General features: G+C 39.6%; 1 protein-coding gene across 11 annotated transcripts in view; it reads left to right on the top strand.

Annotated features, from left to right (window-relative positions):
• Positions 1–17836, top strand: part of fryl.L (FRY like transcription coactivator L homeolog) — a 211861-nt gene that overhangs the window by 100570 nt on the left and 93455 nt on the right. For all 11 annotated transcript variants that reach the window (XM_041588844.1, XM_041588838.1, XM_041588816.1 and 8 more), the window contains one exon: positions 10080–10279. In XM_041588844.1, the coding sequence (XP_041444778.1) occupies positions 10160–10279 (120 nt within the window). In that variant the 5' untranslated portion in view covers positions 10080–10159. The remainder of the gene's footprint in view (positions 1–10079; positions 10280–17836) is intronic.

Genomic DNA, 17836 nt, shown 5'->3' with positions numbered 1-17836 from the left:
CCACTGAACAGTTTGATACCCATTATGCATAGGTTTACCAAAGTATCTGGCATTTAGAGACACCAATATGAAGTTAGCACATCCAAATTGATCAGGACTTTACTTCAGCTACTGAGAAATCAACACATTGACTGCATTTTTTGTGGGGTAAAAACACAGAAATATATGTTTACCCCCCAAACCCATATATTTTTGGAAAGTACACATTCTACTGAATCTAAAATGGGTACCCATGCCTTTCTGCTCCAAACTACTGAGTCGCAAGGCTTTCCCAAAATTGTCGGTTTTGGTGAAATATCTGAAAATTGCCTCAAACCTTCAACTTCCCAGCACCATATCGCCCATGTATCATTACGTACTAAGAAAAAGCACCCTAAATATGATTGCCAGGGTTCCTCTGAACATTTTGGTGGTCATTGTTCATAAGTTTACCAAAGTATCTGGCATTTAGAGGCCCCAAAATGAAGTTAGCGCATACAAACAGTCCCGTGGGTAACTTCAGCTAATGAAAGATCAACACATTGACTGCATTTTTGTGGGGTAAAAACACAGAAATATATGTTTACCCCCCAAAACCCATATATTTTTGGAAAGTACACATTCTACCGAATCTAAAATGGGTACCCATGCCTTTCTGCTCCAAACTACTGAGTCGCAAGGCTTTCCCAAAATTGTCGGTTTTGGTGAAATATCTGAAAATTGCCTCAAAGCTTCAACTTCCCAGCACCATATCACCCATGTATCGTTACGCACCAAGAAAAAGCACCCTAAATATGATTGCCAGGGTTCCTCCAAACAATTTGGTGGCCATTGTTCATAGGTTTACCAAAGTATCTGGCATTTAGAGGCCTCAAAATGAAGTTAGCGTATACAAATAGTCCTGTGGGTAACTTCATCTAATGAAAAATCAACACATTGACTGCATTTTTGTGGGGTAAAAACACAGAAATATATGTTTACCCCCCAAACCCATATATTTTTGGAAAGTACACATTCTACTGAATCTAAAATGGGTACCCATGCCTTTCTGCTCCAAACTACTGAGTCGCAAGGCTTTCCCAAAGTTGTCGGTTTTGGTGAAATATCTGAAAATTGCCTCAAAGCTTCAACTTCCCAGCACCATATCACCCATGTGTCATTACGTACTAAGAAAAAGCACCCTAAATATGATTGCCAGGGTTCCTCTGAACATTTTGATGGCCATTGTTCATAAGTTTACCAAAGTATCTGGCATTTAGAGGCCCCAAAATGAAGTTAGCGCATACAAACAGTCCCGTGGGTAACTTCATCTAATGAAAAATCAACACATTGACTGCATTTTTGTGGGGTAAAAACACAGAAATATATGTTTACCCCCCAAACCCATATATTTTTGGAAAGTACACATTCTACTGAATCTAAAATGGGTACCCATGCCTTTCTGCTCCAAACTACTGAGTCGCAAGGCTTTCCCAAAGTTGTCGGTTTTGGTGAAATATCTGAAAATTGCCTCAAAGCTTCAACTTCCCAGCACCATATCACCCATGTGTCATTACGTACTAAGAAAAAGCACCCTAAATATGATTGCCAGGGTTCCTCTGAACATTTTGGTGGCCATTGTTCATAAGTTTACCAAAGTATCTGGCATTTAGAGGCCCCAAAATGAAGTTAGCGCATACAAACAGTCCCGTGGGTAACTTCAGCTAATGAAAAATCAACACATTGACTGCATTTTTGTGGGGTAAAAACACAGAAATATATGTTTACCCCCCAAACCCATACATTTTTGGAAAGTACACATTCTACAGAATCTAAAATGGGTACCCATGCCTTTCTGCTCCAAACTACTGAGTCGCAAGGCTTTCCCACATTTGTCGGTTTTGGTGAAATATATGAAAATTGCCTCAAAGCTTCAACTTCCCAGCACCATATCACCCATGTATCGTTATGCACCAAGAAAAAGCACCCTAAATATGATTGCCAGGGTTCCTCCGAACAGTTTGGTGGCCATTGTTCATAGGTTTACCAAAGTATCTGGCATTTAGAGGCCCCAAAATGAAGTTAGCGCATACAAATAGTCCTGTGGGTAACTTCAGCTAATGAAAGATCAACACATTGACTGCATTTTTGTGGGGTAAAAACACAGAAATATATGTTTACCCCCCAAACCCATACATTTTTGGAAAGTACACATTCTACAGAATCTAAAATGGGTACCCATGCCTTATTGCTCCAAACTACCGAGTCGCAAGGCTTTCCCAAAGTTGCCGGTTTTGGTGAAATATCTGAAAATTGCCTCAAAGCTTCAACTTCCCAGCACCATATCACCCATGTGTCATTACGTACTAAGAAAAAGCACCCTAAATATGATTGCCAGGGTTCCTCTGAACATTTTGGTGGCCATTGTTCATAAGTTTACCAAAGTATCTGGCATTTAGAGGCCCCAAAATGAAGTTAGCGCATACAAACAGTCCCGTGGGTAACTTCAGCTAATGAAAAATCAACACATTGACTGCATTTTTGCGGGGTAAAAACACAGAAATATATGTTTACCCCCCAAACCCATATATTTTTGGAAAGTACACATTCTACGGAATCTAAAATGGGTACCCATGCCTTTCTGCTCCAAACTACTGAGTCGCAAGGCTTTGCCAAATTTGGCGGTTTTGGTGAAATATCTGGAAATTGCCTCAAAGCTTCAACTTTCCAGCATCGTATTGTCCATGTATCATTACCAGCATAAAGCATCCTAAATATAAACATAGGGGTCTACTAAACAGTTTGATGCCCAATATGCATAGATATACCAAACTATGTGGCGCACAGAGACCCCCAAATGACAATATGTATAGACATTTTCACGGCTGACGCGCTGGCTGCTGCAATATAACCACTCGGTGTGTGTATTATGCGACATTAGACCACCTAACAGTACAGAGACCCCAGAAAACCATATATTTTCAGAAAGTACAGATTCTGACGAATCTAATATGGGTAAATAAGTGTTTCTACTGCAAACTGCCAAACTGAAAAGCAATGCTGAACATAACGGTTTTTATCAAATTTCTGAAAATCGTCACAAAGCTTGAATTTTACCCCATTATATGCCCCACATTTCGTAACTTATCAGCATAAAACATCCTAAATATGAACGCCAGGGGTCTACTAAACACTTTGATGCCCAATATGCATAGATATACCAAACTATGTGGCGCACAGAGACCACCAAATGACAATAGTGTATATACATTTTCACGGCTGACGCGCGCTGGCTGCTGCAATATGAGCACCTGGTGTGTGTAATATGCGACATTAGACCCCCCTAACAGTACAGAGACCCCAGAAAACCATATATTTTCAGAAAGTACACATTCTGACGAATCCAATATGGGTAAATATGTGTTCCTACTGCAAACTGCCAAACTGCAAAGCAATGCTGAACGTAACGGTTTTTATCAAATTTCTGAAAATCGTCACAAAGCTTGAATTTTACCCCATTATATGCCCCACATTTCGTAACTTATCAGCATAAAACATCCCAAATATGAACGCCAGGGGTCTACTGAACACTTTGATGCCCAGTATGCATAGATATACCAAACTATGTGGCGCACAGAGACCCCCAAATGACAATAGTGTATATACATTTTCACGGCTGACGCGCTGGCTGCTGCAATATGAGCACCTGGTGTGTGTATTATGCGAGATTAGACCCCCCTAAAAGTACAGAGACCCCAGAAAACCATATATTTTCAGAAAGTACACATTCTGACGAATCCAATATGGGTAAATAAGTGTTTCTACTGCAAACTGCCAGACTGCAAATCAATGCTGAACGTAACCGTTTTTATCAAATTTCTGAAAATCGTCACAAAGCTTGAATTTTACCCCATTATATGCCCCACATTTCGTAACTTATCAGCATAAAACATCCTAAATATGAACGCCAGGGGTCTACTGAACACTTTGATGCCCAATATGCATAGATATACCAAACTATGTGGCGCACAGAGACCCCCAAATGACAATAGTGTATATACATTTTCACAGCTGACGCGCTGGCTGCTGCAATATAAGCACCTGGTGTGTGTATTATGCGACATTAGACCCCCCTAACAGTACAAAGACCCCAGAAAACCATATATTTTCAGAAAGTACACATTCTGACGAATCCAATATGGGTAAATAAGTGTTTCTACTGCAAACTGCCAAACTGCAAAGCAATGCTGAACATAACGGTTTTTATCAAATTTCTGAAAATTGTCAGAAAGCTTGAATTTTACCCCATTATATGCCACACATTTCGTAACGTATCAGCATAAAACATCCTAAATATGAACGCCAGGGGTCTACTGAACACTTTGATGCCCAATTTGCATAGATATACTAAACTATGTGGCGCACAGAGACCCCCAAATGACAATAGTGTATATACATTTTCACGGCTGACGCGCTGGCTGCTGCAATATGAGCACCTGGTGTGTGTATTATGCGACATTAGACCCCCCTAAAAGTACAGAGACCCCAGAAAACCATATATTTTCAGAAAGTACACATTCTGACGAATCCAATATGGGTAAATAAGTGTTTCTACTGCAAACTGCCAGACTGCAAATCAATGCTGAACGTAACCGTTTTTATCAAATTTCTGAAAATCGTCACAAAGCTTGAATTTTACCCCATTATATGCCCCACATTTCGTAACTTATCAGCATAAAACATCCTAAATATGAACGCCAGGGGTCTACTGAACACTTTGATGCCCAATATGCATAGATATACCAAACTATGTGGCGCACAGAGACCCCCAAATGACAATAGTGTATATACATTTTCACAGCTGACGCGCTGGCTGCTGCAATATAAGCACCTGGTGTGTGTATTATGCGACATTAGACCCCCCTAACAGTACAAAGACCCCAGAAAACCATATATTTTCAGAAAGTACACATTCTGACGAATCCAATATGGGTAAATAAGTGTTTCTACTGCAAACTGCCAAACTGCAAAGCAATGCTGAACATAACGGTTTTTATCAAATTTCTGAAAATTGTCAGAAAGCTTGAATTTTACCCCATTATATGCCCCACATTTTGTAACGTATCAGCATAAAACATCCTAAATATGAACGCCAGAGGTCTACTGAACACTTTGATGCCCAAAATGCATAGATATACCAAACTATGTGGCGCACAGAGACCCCCAAATGGATATATAGTAGATAAAATTTACAAGGCAAAACAAAATAAGGCAGTAAAGGGTGAAATGCAAAAAAATCCAATAAAACCACAAAAATCAATGTTTTTTTTCCAGACTAGTGTTATCAGCTGTCAGAATCACAGTTTGAATATTTTAGATGGGCCAAACAGGTTATACGGCTAGAAAAAAGTGAACACAATATATGCAGAGCTGAAAATGCAATAAAATGGCTAAAAATTCAATAAAATGGCTAAAAATGCACCAAAATACCCAAAATTGCAATATAATCACCGAAATAACATACAAAAGGTATTGCACAGTACGGTTAGCGAATACGCTATGCGTAATGGCAATAAAACATTTTTTTCAGCCAAAAAAAGAAACGATGCGATAAGAAAAAAAAAAAAAGGCCACAATGCCATGTATGTGCGTGTGCGTGTGTACAAATGGTAAATTACATGTTATGTGCGCGTGTGTGCGTGTGCACATGTGTGTAAGTGCAGTGAGTGTAAGTGACCCCCCCAATCCCCAAAAATGTATGTGTAAGTGTGTGTAAGTGTGAATCTAAGTGTGTATTACTGTAATAAGTGTGTGTTGGTGTGTTTGTGTGTGTAATTGTTGCACTAACCTGAAAAAATCGCTGGAGACTGTTGCAGGCGATCAGGAAGAGCCCCTGGAAGACATCTGCCTCGTGGTTCCTGTCTGTGTGCTGTGGGGGCGGAGATCGACGATCCGGTGCAGGCTGCAGCAGCAGGACACGTAAGTAACACGTGCCTGCTGCTGTTTTTGGGCCCCTGGGCGATCGCGCCCCAGGGGCCACTCGATCCCCTGCTCTGCTCGTTGCCTAGGGGCAGGGGATCGAGCAGGAACGGAGCGAGCGGCTCTAACAGCCGCTCCTCCGCTCCTGAAACAGGAAATGCTGCAGAACGTAGAATCTACGTTCTGTGGCATTTCAAGTACCTTTGCCACAGAACGTAGATTCTACGATCTGTGGCATTTAAAAGGTTAAGTTTTATCCTATCCACCCAGTTCTCAGCACATGGCCTGTTGTCTCAGGAACACAGTAGGTCCTAGCCTTAAGAATGAACTCTTGGGCATTGTCCTATGCACCACATCAGATTGCCTGATAATTTGAATAACACTGTAAGTAGTTTATACAAGAAACCAAATGTTGCTGTAGGTATAAGTTAACTGACTTCTAGAAGATGCTCATCATAAAAGGGAACGGCCCATGTTTTTGGAGGGGAAAGGGTTGTACATATAACAAACATCTTCCCGTGCTGGTGTAACTTGCTGCCAGTGAAGCCTATAAATAGGAATTCTGCACATGCTGGAAGATTACGCATGATTCATGATTTGAACTCAAGGGCAATTGTCTTTGTCAAAATATTTTCTTTGGAAGCCCTCTCAGATATTCTCTGCAAGAATTTCCCACTTTCATGTACCTTTCTGCCTTTCCCAGAAAGTGCAAGCGCAGCAGTTTTGCTTTGAATCTGACAGTTCTTCTGGACTTTTTTGTTTTTTAGCACTGCAACAATAGCCAGGGCAGAAGGGTTGGCTCCCTTCCTATTTAATGCTTTTCATCTAGGCTCTGAGAGATTCTCTATCACCATCGACTGTTTTCATTATATTGTACATTCTGACTTGTGAGACTTGGCATTTTACACAAAGGTTATTACACTACTTGGTTAGCTGTAGGCACACTTTGTTTTGGGATTGCATAAGCTACTGGGTGAAAGGCCGTCATTTACTAAGATTGTTGCAAATGTGCACCAGTGCAGTAACCCATAGCGACCTATCCCTAAGCGTAAGTGAGTTGACACAGCAGTTAAACCCGTTTCTCTGAGTACAGTGACTTAAAGGGACTTTATTTTGAAAGCCAAACAACAGAACAGAGTCCTCCTACAAGGAACCAGCAGTGCATATTATAGGAGCAGAAAGTGAAGTATGGCTATCTCTATCCATAGGCTAAAGTTGCGTGTGAAGAAGCATTCTTAAAATTAGCTCCTCCCTCTGTTCACATCCTGGTTACTTGCTGGTCCATACTACCTGCACCCACCCAGAGATGCATTTCTGCATGCACCCACCCAGTGGTTTGGGTGAAGGTAAGAATGGATTAGTTTGAGTCCAGATATGGGTCAGGTGTTGCCTGCTGTGAGAGAACCACACGGATATTTGTATATTTGTGCTGTTTAACGAGCATCAATGCTCCTCCTCCTATAAAATAATCTTTAATATGCAGATTATTTGGGTTTCATCTGTAGAACATTCTATGCCATTTTGGTGAACATTTAGGGGGTTATTTATTAACTCCGAATGTTTTAAAATCTCAAATAATTCGAGTTTTTTTCACTAGAAAACTTAAATTTTCAGAGGGAAGAGATTCTTTTACGCCGATGCTGCAAAAAGCCCGAATCCGAAAATTTGCCTTCTCAGGACAAGGTCCTGTAGAAGTCAATGATAGAGGCTCCTATCTCAATTTGAAGTTTTCGTGGTCTGCACTAGGTTTAGCCCGAATATCCAACTTTTTCAGGCAAAAACTAGAGCAATGCAGGAAAAAAGCCAGAAAAATTAGAGCAAATCGGGAAAAAGCCAGAAAAATTCAATTGATTCAGGTTTTCTCTCGATTTTATCGAGTTTTTCAGCAATCTGATTAAATCAAGTTTTTTTTATTAATAAATAAGCTAAAATTGGGCATGGAAGCTTGGTTGTGTTCGTGTTTTTTTTAAATAATAAATTAGGTTAATTTGGATTTTGGTAAATAAGCTTAATGTGAAATACAGTCAATGCAAAGCCAATTTATAAACAAAATATATAGTCACCGAGCCACTCCTTCCTCGATAATATCACTGCTTATTATTCTGCAAACTGCAATTCACTAATTGACTATATTGTGACATGACTACCTTCCGTGCCCATAGCACTCATGGGAGTTACAATTCCCATTGCTTTCCAGCTACTGGTAAGCTCGCTACGCATTCTGTGTAATATTCAGCTATTCAGTTACTTGGGCTGTCAATTCACACATCCAAAATATATAGCGCATGTGGCGGATAGGTAATTACTTGAGATACATAATACATAATGGTACGGAAACCAGTGCAGTCTGCAGCATGTATCTAAATTAATTTCTAAGTAGCCCCTCCGCATTCATGAAGTATTTGTGCTGCTTTAATGTTATCTGCACTTAAATTTTCTACAGGGAAGTCTGGTTTGTTCCTTGTGCAGACTTTTTACAGGAACAATTAACTCCCTTTTTTATGGTGCTTATCAGTATGAACAATGTCTGAGCGTTCATTGAGGTCTATGAAGAGCAAACTGCATATCACTGAAAGATTTCCGGCTATTGATCTGGAGACGGAGTAATTTCAGATTTCAGTGCATTATCTTCCTGCGGCTGAGCCAGTGTGAGAGCTCAGCAGATGCCAAGTTTGTCCTTGTGAAATATTCAGAGAAACAAATGTTCTGGAAAGTCATCCGATCCCTGTTACCCGTATCCAGTAACAGCTGCTGTGCCTCTCTCTCTCTCTACTGAGAAACCTTACCCTTAATCACTGCTAAAGCCAATGAAATACCCTTATACCTTCATTGTTTAATGCCTGATAAGGAATAATGAATGCTACCATTTACATATGAAAGTTCTGTAGTTTAAAGCTGATGTCAGGGATGCTATAACTTTGAAAGGCTCACAAAAGCCAAGATTCAACTGCAGACATAACTGTCGCCCTTTGGCAGTGATCATTTTTCCCACTATAGGAAATTGCAGTACAGACAGTGGCTGCTAATTCTGAGCCCATTGTAAGATGGGAAATATAGACTTGTGTCCTCTTGAGCACAAAAAAAGAAATATGCATATAAAATATATAGAAATTTCCAGATAAATGTCTAATTGAGCTTAAAGGGATACTGTCATGGGAAATGTTTTTATTAAAAACACATCCGTTAATAGTGCTGCTCCAGCAGAATTCTGTACTGAAATATGTTTCTCAAAAGAGCAAACAGATTTTTTTTTATATTTAATTTTGAAATCTGGTATTGTCAGTTTCCAGCTGCCCCCAGTCATGTGACTTGTGCTCTGCTAAACTTCAGTCACTCTTTACTGCTCTACTGCAAGTTGATATCACCCCCTCCCTTTCCCCCTCCAGCAGCCTAACAACAGAACAATAGAAAGGTAACCAGATAGCGGCTCCCTACCACAATATGACAACTCGCTGATAGATCTAAGAACAGCAATCAATAGTAAAATCCAGGTCCCACTGCGACACATTCAGTTACAATGAGTAGGAGAAACCAGGGGTGATCACATACACTTGCTGGTTCCCTAATGAAATTTTATATTGTAGAGTGAATTATTTACAGTGTAAACAGTGTAATTTAGAAATAAAGACTACATCATAAAAATCATGACAGAATCCCTTTAAATGCTGGTAAAACAGAAAAATATGGAGTACCATACTGGTCAGCCCGTATAGAGCCTCCTTTTTGAATATATTTTGCACCAATAGTAAATCTGGCCATACATGCCTAGATGTGGTTGAGCCGTTTGGGTGATTTAGATTATCTGGGCATGGATGACTAGTCAGGGGGCTGTTCTACATTTAATGCTTTGATCCTGTGAGATTGGTAATTATTTGCTCCGATAGAGAATTTGCATTAGTTGGCAAAAAGACTGTGCTGAGCAACCCCAGCTTGAACAAGTGGAAAAATACAAAGGTGGGCATACAAGTGTATGGTATCTAGCTTTCTGTTTAGCTCATTGGATGACTGCTCTGACTGAGAATGGTATGGGTATGGACTGTGAATCAGAGTAATCAAATCAGGCCTGCTGGCTTATTACGTTTATTATACCTGTGTCGCTGTCCCAAGCATGCAATTTCATGTCTTATCTGTTCTTTCTGCAGCTTCCACACCAGCCAGCAGTGTAAACAAGAGGCGGGTTGCTCCCATCCACAACTGCACCTTGGAAAAACGAAGTGCCATCATGTCAAACATTACCATAGACCCCGACGTCAAGCCTGGCGAGTATGTCATCAAGAGCCTATTCGCTGAATTTGCAATACAAGCAGAAAAGAAAATTGAAGTTGTGATGGCTGAACCCTTGGTAAGGATTTCTTCACATGCCCCTAAGGCAACTTCTCAAAAGTTTTTACCTAGCTTTTACTAGTGCATTATAACAGTATATTATATGTTAATTATATAAAAATGCTTTCATATTTTGCTGTTACTGTTCCTTTATTTTAGCAATATATTTTCCTTGTTAAGAGCAAAGTCAAACTACATAAAACAAAAACAATTGGAAAACCTTGTATATTAATTGAACCTGGCATATAGCTGTAGATTGGCTGATAAATACAATCCAAAATCAACTAAAGCATTGTTCTTAGAAGCATTATTGCTTCTGCCATATGCTCCTTAATAGAAGCTCTTAAATTTAATTATTTTCAGTGCTTGTATTTAAAGTTATTAGGAGTCAGAGCCGGTACATTTTTTGGCGACTCGGACTCCAGATATACAAAATTGCTTCCGACTCCACAGCTCTGCCAGATACCCCGAGGCTGCAGATTCAGCCCCATACAGCTTGCCTGCCCTGCCTAACTTTGAAGAAGACAATATCTCTTTAATGCAGTCCATGTTAACAGAGTCTTTTATTGATTTATGTTATGTCTTGAATTTGTGCTCTCTGCATTCTTAGGCCTAACAGCAAGCAGGATTTATTTGCTAGAGGAAATATTTGTCTAGACTGTCTGCTCATTGTCTCAATAGGCTGCTTATCAGGATAAACTGTATCTTTAATGCTCCCTATTTATTTGGAATAGCCAATTTACCCACTCTCTTCTTTTTTTCCTTTTTACAAAGTTATGATCTAGCATTAAGCTTGTTTAATATAACCTGTATGATTATATGGTTATTAGTATTCCCTCAAGTGTCTGTTGCTACTTCAGTTCCCCTTTTATAGTTGTGAATAAGGAAGATAATTAAAAAGTGGCAATAGCTTTGGTCTTTGGTCAGAGACAGCAGGTACAGAGAGTTTTAAAACATTGGTTTTTATTAATTCACACACACCGTAATCCAAACATGCTTTTTCCTCTGCCAGTCTCAACAGTCATTGTTATGATTTTACACGTTTCAACCCTAAGTCAGTCCAGACTTGATTATTAAAGTCCGAATGCCAAAAACCTGAATAATTCGTGTTTTTTTTTACTATAAAATCCGAATTTTTAGTGGAATTTGTTAGGGGGATATTTATACCTTAAGGATGAAAAAAGTTAGAATCCGAAAATCCAGCATCTCAGAACTGCTGGGGTTGCATATAAGGCAATGTGAGAAGTTCAAAGATATCTTGATCTGCACTGGGTCTCGTGCAATATTCGGAACATTTTGTAGTTTTCTGGCAAAAATCCGATAAAGTCGTAGTTTTCATGCGGAAAATTTAAGAAATTCAGACGATCCGAATTTTTCACAAAGTTTTCAGATTTTTTACTCTCAGGAAATTTTTGGGAAAATGTATTGATAAATGAGGGGAAAAAAACCTGGGTGGATTTGGTCTGAGTAGTTTTCAGAAATTAATGAGATCAATTTGGACTTTGTTAAATGGGCCTCTTAGTGTTTAGAAGGACAGAGCAGTCATTGTACACAGTGTCCAAATCAGGGTCTGAAAGTGCTGATCCATATCGGTAGGACAAAACCTTTCCACTTTCCATGGCCAAAGCTACAAATATATAAATAGCAATACTCTGTTCATTTTCTGACACTCACTGGGTTGAATCTGAGGTCTTGGAAATATTAACCTCAAGAGTGCAATATGTCATAGACACCTCTCTAAAATGGCATGAATTGTTTGTAATCTGTGGTTCTTTGTGTTCCCTTGAAAGCAATTAGATGCCTAGATTAAACACACCCACTTAGAACCCAAGGGAGCCATTCTGGTATTGTTCTTGTGTCACTCCAGTAAGAATAGCACCAGAGGTAGCAGAACACTATGAGAATGGCTGCACAGATTTCTAACATGTGCCTGGGCACAACCCTGAGAATTTAGCTTGACCTGAGCTCTTGAAACACTCTCCTTACTCCAAGCATAATATAACTATGTAAATGCAAACAGCCAGGCACACAACTTTTCAGTATGACATAAGCAGCACCCTATGCTTGTCACCCAGCAGCTAACAAAGTCTTTCTTATGCCCAATACTCGCAGCAAGCACCTGTCAGGGCAAGCTGTAATGCAGCAGTGGTTGCCAGCACAATGGAACAATTCAGAAGTGCTTTAAAAAGGAATGTTACTGCCCTTGTGCAGCAGCTGTTGGGCACTGCTTGAACTTTCTAAATTCTCTGTATATGGGCAGGAGAGTATACGAACTGGGAAATAATATCTTCCCTGACTATGTTTAGGTCTTTATCCAACCCACTCTTCGTTGGAGAGGCTAGCATACAATCATACTGTGGCTGTTTCTGATCACTCTCATACGAGGGGTAAACTAGGAATTTCAATGTGAGGAAAATATAAGCTCAGTAAATGGTAATTGTGAGACAAACACTAAATTCAGATCAAGACACAAGGGGGTAAATTTACTAACCTCCGAAAATTCGCTTCGCTCACAGCACAACACATCGCCAGGACAACGCTAATTCACTAAAATCCGAAGTTGCGTCCAGGGCACTGAACAATGGCAAAGTTGCACTAGCGTTACTGCGGCAAGCAATGCCCGGCCAGCCTCGGCAGACGCCCTAGGCAGCCCAGCTGCTTGGAGCGCCCCAGCAGCGCATGCGCAGAAAACCTGGTGTGTGCGGAAAACCGTGTGCATGCGCAAAAGAATCTGTTGTGCTCGCATGCGCAAAAACATGAGGTGTCGCGAAAGGGACAGTGTGCATGCGCAAACTGACATGCCGGCCAGAGAGGGGACCAGACTAGGGGTAGGAGAGGCAGAAGGTGAGTGCCTGGCGCCCCTCTAGCTTCGCGCCCTAGGCACCTCCATACTCTGCCTACCCCTAGTTCCGGCCCTGGCGGCAAGCGAAGCAAAGTTGCACTAGCGTTGGCTAATTTGCATACATCGAGAAGTTAAAGTTCAATGGACGTATATGTTGCAGCCAATACATTACGCTACACAAGCCCGGGAAACCTTTGTAAAATAGAGTTGTTATATTGCCCTACACATGAGCCCAGTGTATAATTTATGTTCCATATGTTAGGAAATGTAGGGGGGAATGAGAGTACCCCAGAAAAAAAATTACGCTCTTTTGCAGCCTATCACCCTAAAAAATTAAAAATTGCCAGCGTTTTTTGAGGAACTCCTATCTACTCTATTGTACTTCTCCTGGTCTGAGGTGGCGAAGGCAAGTCTGGCGATAGAGGTAACGTTCAGTAAAATTCGAATCTTAGTGAATTTGCGTAGTTATGTCCATTCGACAGAGCGCAAATTCTCCAGGCGTTAGGGAGCGAAGTACCACTAGAGTCTATCTTCTTCGCTAGCAATGTTACACCGGCGAATGTTAGTAAATCAGCGAAATAACAAAATGATGTCACGCAGTAAATCTGCCCCAAGGAATAGTTAGGGCAAGGGCCTTTCATGTTACAGACCATAAGGAAGCAACTGGTCAGTTTTTTGTGTAATTTATATTTTTTAGCATATTATGTCTTTAAAGTCTCGTTGCGTGGCATTACGTATCCCACCGAGAGGTTAAAGCACCCAGGGTTCTCTAGTGTACTTACATGAGTCCCCAATGCCTTTCACCAGCAAAGTACTCCTTTGTGTAATTGGATATTATTTTCAGTAATTCTGATATCTCTCGTTAAGTGCCAGCGCTGAATTTGTGAAATTATAGTATAGCTAATTTGTACTTCTGAGAGTCAGAGCAGACGGTCATCCGTAAGGCATATTTCTTTAAAAAAAAGTATGCTTGCTTATACATACAAAGATTATGGAGACTTACAATCTTTTTTTCTAAAATGGTTACTGTGTCATTGGGTCAGAACATACTGTAGGTCTGTAGGGAGGTTCAGCACTAATGCATTCTTTTCCTTGGCCATGCGTCACTAGTAGAATTGAGCTAAATGGGTGTTTCAGGTCTAAATGGAGTGAGAACTTTAGGATAATTGCAGGTGTGATTAGTCGTCTCTTGCGCTAGCCAAGCCCATAGTGGGTGCATATATATCCTTTAATAATGCTGACATGTAACAGTGCTCCTCAGGTTTGTGCACAATGTGACTGGTGCTACAAACAGTGCATCTGAATTATACATCAGGCCCCATTAATTGATGTACAAAAATGAGAGATAGGGTCAGTGCTATGCGTCTCTTTCATGATCAGTCTATGGGGACAAATGCACCCTGTTCAAAAAACTTGTTTTTGCCTTTGCTGTTTTTACAGATCTAAGCCAGTATTTTGTTGAATATATATTACAGGTATCCTGTACATGAGTCTAGAATAAAACTTGAACTTAGTGACTGGACAAATTTGTTTGCACATTGTATTTCTAAATCTATTTTCCCCACATTAATCATAATTCTGATCCCTATCGCTCCAATGAGAACCCTACAATTTACTATTATCTAACATGGTGAGACTGCTGTACAGTTTGGCTTCTGATTATAAAGTAGATAAACATCAGAAATTAATACTAATATAGATATACAGCTATGGGACCTGTTATCAAAAATGCTCGGGACCTGGGGTTTTCTGGATAACAGATCTTTCCATAATTTGGATCTTCATACCTTGTCTACCAGAAAATCATATAAACATTAAATAAACCCAATAGACTGGTTTGTTTCCAATAAAGATTACAGTATATCTTAGTTTGGATCAAGTACAAGGTACTGTTTTATTATATAGAAAAAAAGGTATTTTTTTTTTAATTTGGGTTGTTTGGATAAAATGGAGCCTGTGGAAGACATGCTATCTGTAATTCGAAGCTTTCTGGATAATAGGTGTCCAGATAATGGATCCCATACCTGTACTGCTATTTAGGGTTTTTGAAGATGGTACAAATATGTTTAGTGACTCTAGTGATGTTTGTGTGAGCAGAGAACAGGGGTTAAAAGGACATAAAACAGGCAGGGTTTTCATTGGAGGATCCTCTTGCCATTGGCCCTGGAGAGGTAAGAGAAAGTTTATGAAGAATCCAGCCATGATGTTGCCAAACTATAGCTATTCTAAGAAATGTTGTCCATTGACATTTGGGTGGAGTAACTGTTATAGTCACACTTATGTGTCTTTATTTTTTTGAATGCGTTTTGTAATCGAAATATCTTTTTAAGGGGTGGTTCACCATTGAGATAACTTTTAGTATGATGTAGAGAGTGATATTCTAAGACAATTTGCAAAAAGTTTTAATTGTTTTATTTTTTAAGGTTTTTGAGTTATTTAGCTTTTTATTCAGCAGCTCTTGAATTTGCAATTGGTAGCTAGGGTCCAAATTTCCCTAGCAACCATGCATTGATTTGAATAAGAGACTGGGTTATGAATAGGAGAGGCCTGAATAGAAAGATGAGTAATAAAAAGAAGCAATACCAATACATTTGTAGCCTTACAGAGAATTTGCTTTTTAGAAGGGGTCAGCGATGCCCATTTGAAAGCTGCAAAGATTCAGAAGAAAAAGGCAAATAATTCAAAAACTATAACAAATAAATAATGAAAAACAACTGAAAAGTTGCTTTAAATTGGCCCCACCCCTTTTAAGAATTGAGAACTCATTAGAATATTTGTCTGTTTCCGTCCTGTGGTTTCTCCTCTCGCCCAATATGGAGAAAAGGGAAACATGAAGGCAAGAAGATACAAGATTTTCCTTTAGACAGTGTCAGTGAGTTCCAGAGCAGAAAAGCACTTCCCAGTGTTTTGTTAGTTAAAGGAGTGCTTACACAACACAATTATACCGCTCATGGCCATTTTGATATGCCACGTGTGGTGGGTCTGCTGTACTGGGAAGCAATGTAGTCTGGTTAGTGTCCATAAGAATAGCTTTCTTGTACAGGTGTGGAACCTGTTATTCAGAATGCTCAGGACCTGGGGTTTTCTGGATCACGGATCATTCAGTAATTTGGATCTTCATACCTTAAGTCTCCTAGAAAATCATGTAAACATTAAATTAACCCAATAGGCTGGTTTTGCTTCCAATAAGGATTAACTAGATCTAAGTTGGGATCGAATACAAGGTATTTTTTTGTTATTATAGAGAAAAAGGAAAAAAATCTATTTTTGATAATTGAGTCTATGGGACACAGCCTTTTTGTAATCAGGAGCTTTCTGCGGGTTTCCGGATGGCGGATCCCATACCTTAATAAGTTTGTCTTACCAAAATGGAAAAAAAAAAATTGAATACCTGTATACATTTGTCTTCCCAAAAAAAAAATTAATAAAGCTTTAAAATTCTTAAAAGGGTAATGCTCTCGGCATTTGTTGACTAATTAAATCATATATAATGTTGTGTGGTTACAGTTTGTTCTTGCATGGGGAAGTGTATTCCTATGTCTTTATAAATGTGCTTTCTGCAAAAAGTCCTGTCTTGCTTTATGGCAAGCTCTAGATATTCTCCGGAACAGAGCACTTGTCTTATAAGAGACACAGAGGAGGAGGTGTTACACTTAGTCACATTTATTGCACTGCTGCCTGTGGAGAAGTTTCTCCAATTAACTATAGAGTGGAAGTGATAATAGCACTGGCTGAAGCAGAACAAAAAATACATCTATATACCAACTGTGGAGCTGTTGCTTCAAATTGAAATTAAATACAATTGTAAATTGCAAAAAAGCTGTATTTTGACAACCGGGTCCATTCCGTTCACTCTGCTCCTGATCAATGTGATCCAGGCCAGGCTAGTAGTTTCATTCCAATAAGTACAGTGTTCTTTTCACATAAAAGATCCATTCTGTTAGCTCTGAGTAATCTTTCTTGGTTAATGTGTCCCATATGTTTGCACTGGCACATTAACTGCTCCATAAACTCTGCCATCCTGCGGTGTCCTTGGACCTGCCCAACCACAGTCTCCGTGCAAAATAATGAAAGTCTTGTAAGTGATGTCACCCCCCCATCCTTCCCCCGGCAGTTATTATGTAGAATTATATCTTGACATATAAAAGGAGAAAGTCTCATGTGATAAGCCCATAGAACACATACGCAAAACTCAAAAGCACCCAAGCTGAACATGAACGCTCTCATGACATAATAGACACTAAATTCTGATCAAGACACAAGGAATAGATAGGGCAGAGGTTCTCACATGTTCCCGACCCTAAGGGAGGCCCATTTATCAAAGTCTGAATTTATCTTAATATTTTCTGAAACGATTCCGACCAAATCCGCATGGTGTTTTTTCTCCTTATTTGTCAATACACTTTCCCGAAAATGTTCTTTGCGGGAAAAACTCCGAAAAAATCTTGAAAAATAGTAATTTTTTCCGGAAAACCACATATTTTTCAGATTATTGCACGAAACCCAGTGCAGATCAAGATATCTTTGGGACTTCTCCCATTGACCTATATGCAACCTCAGCAGGTCTGAGATGCTGGATTTTCAGATTCTGACTTTTTCAATCCTCGGGGTATAATAAATCCCTAAACATTTGTAGGGTTTTGTTCCACTAAAAATTTGGATTTTATAAAAAAAAAAACCACAATTTTTTCAGGTTTTTGGCATTCAGAGTTTAAAAAATAACCTCCTGAGTCC

The sequence above is a fragment of the Xenopus laevis genome, chromosome 1L, assembly GCF_017654675.1.
Source record: "Xenopus laevis strain J_2021 chromosome 1L, Xenopus_laevis_v10.1, whole genome shotgun sequence".
In the NCBI taxonomy this organism is placed as follows: Eukaryota; Metazoa; Chordata; class Amphibia; order Anura; family Pipidae; genus Xenopus; species Xenopus laevis.
This window is presented reverse-complemented; position numbering and strand designations above follow the sequence as displayed.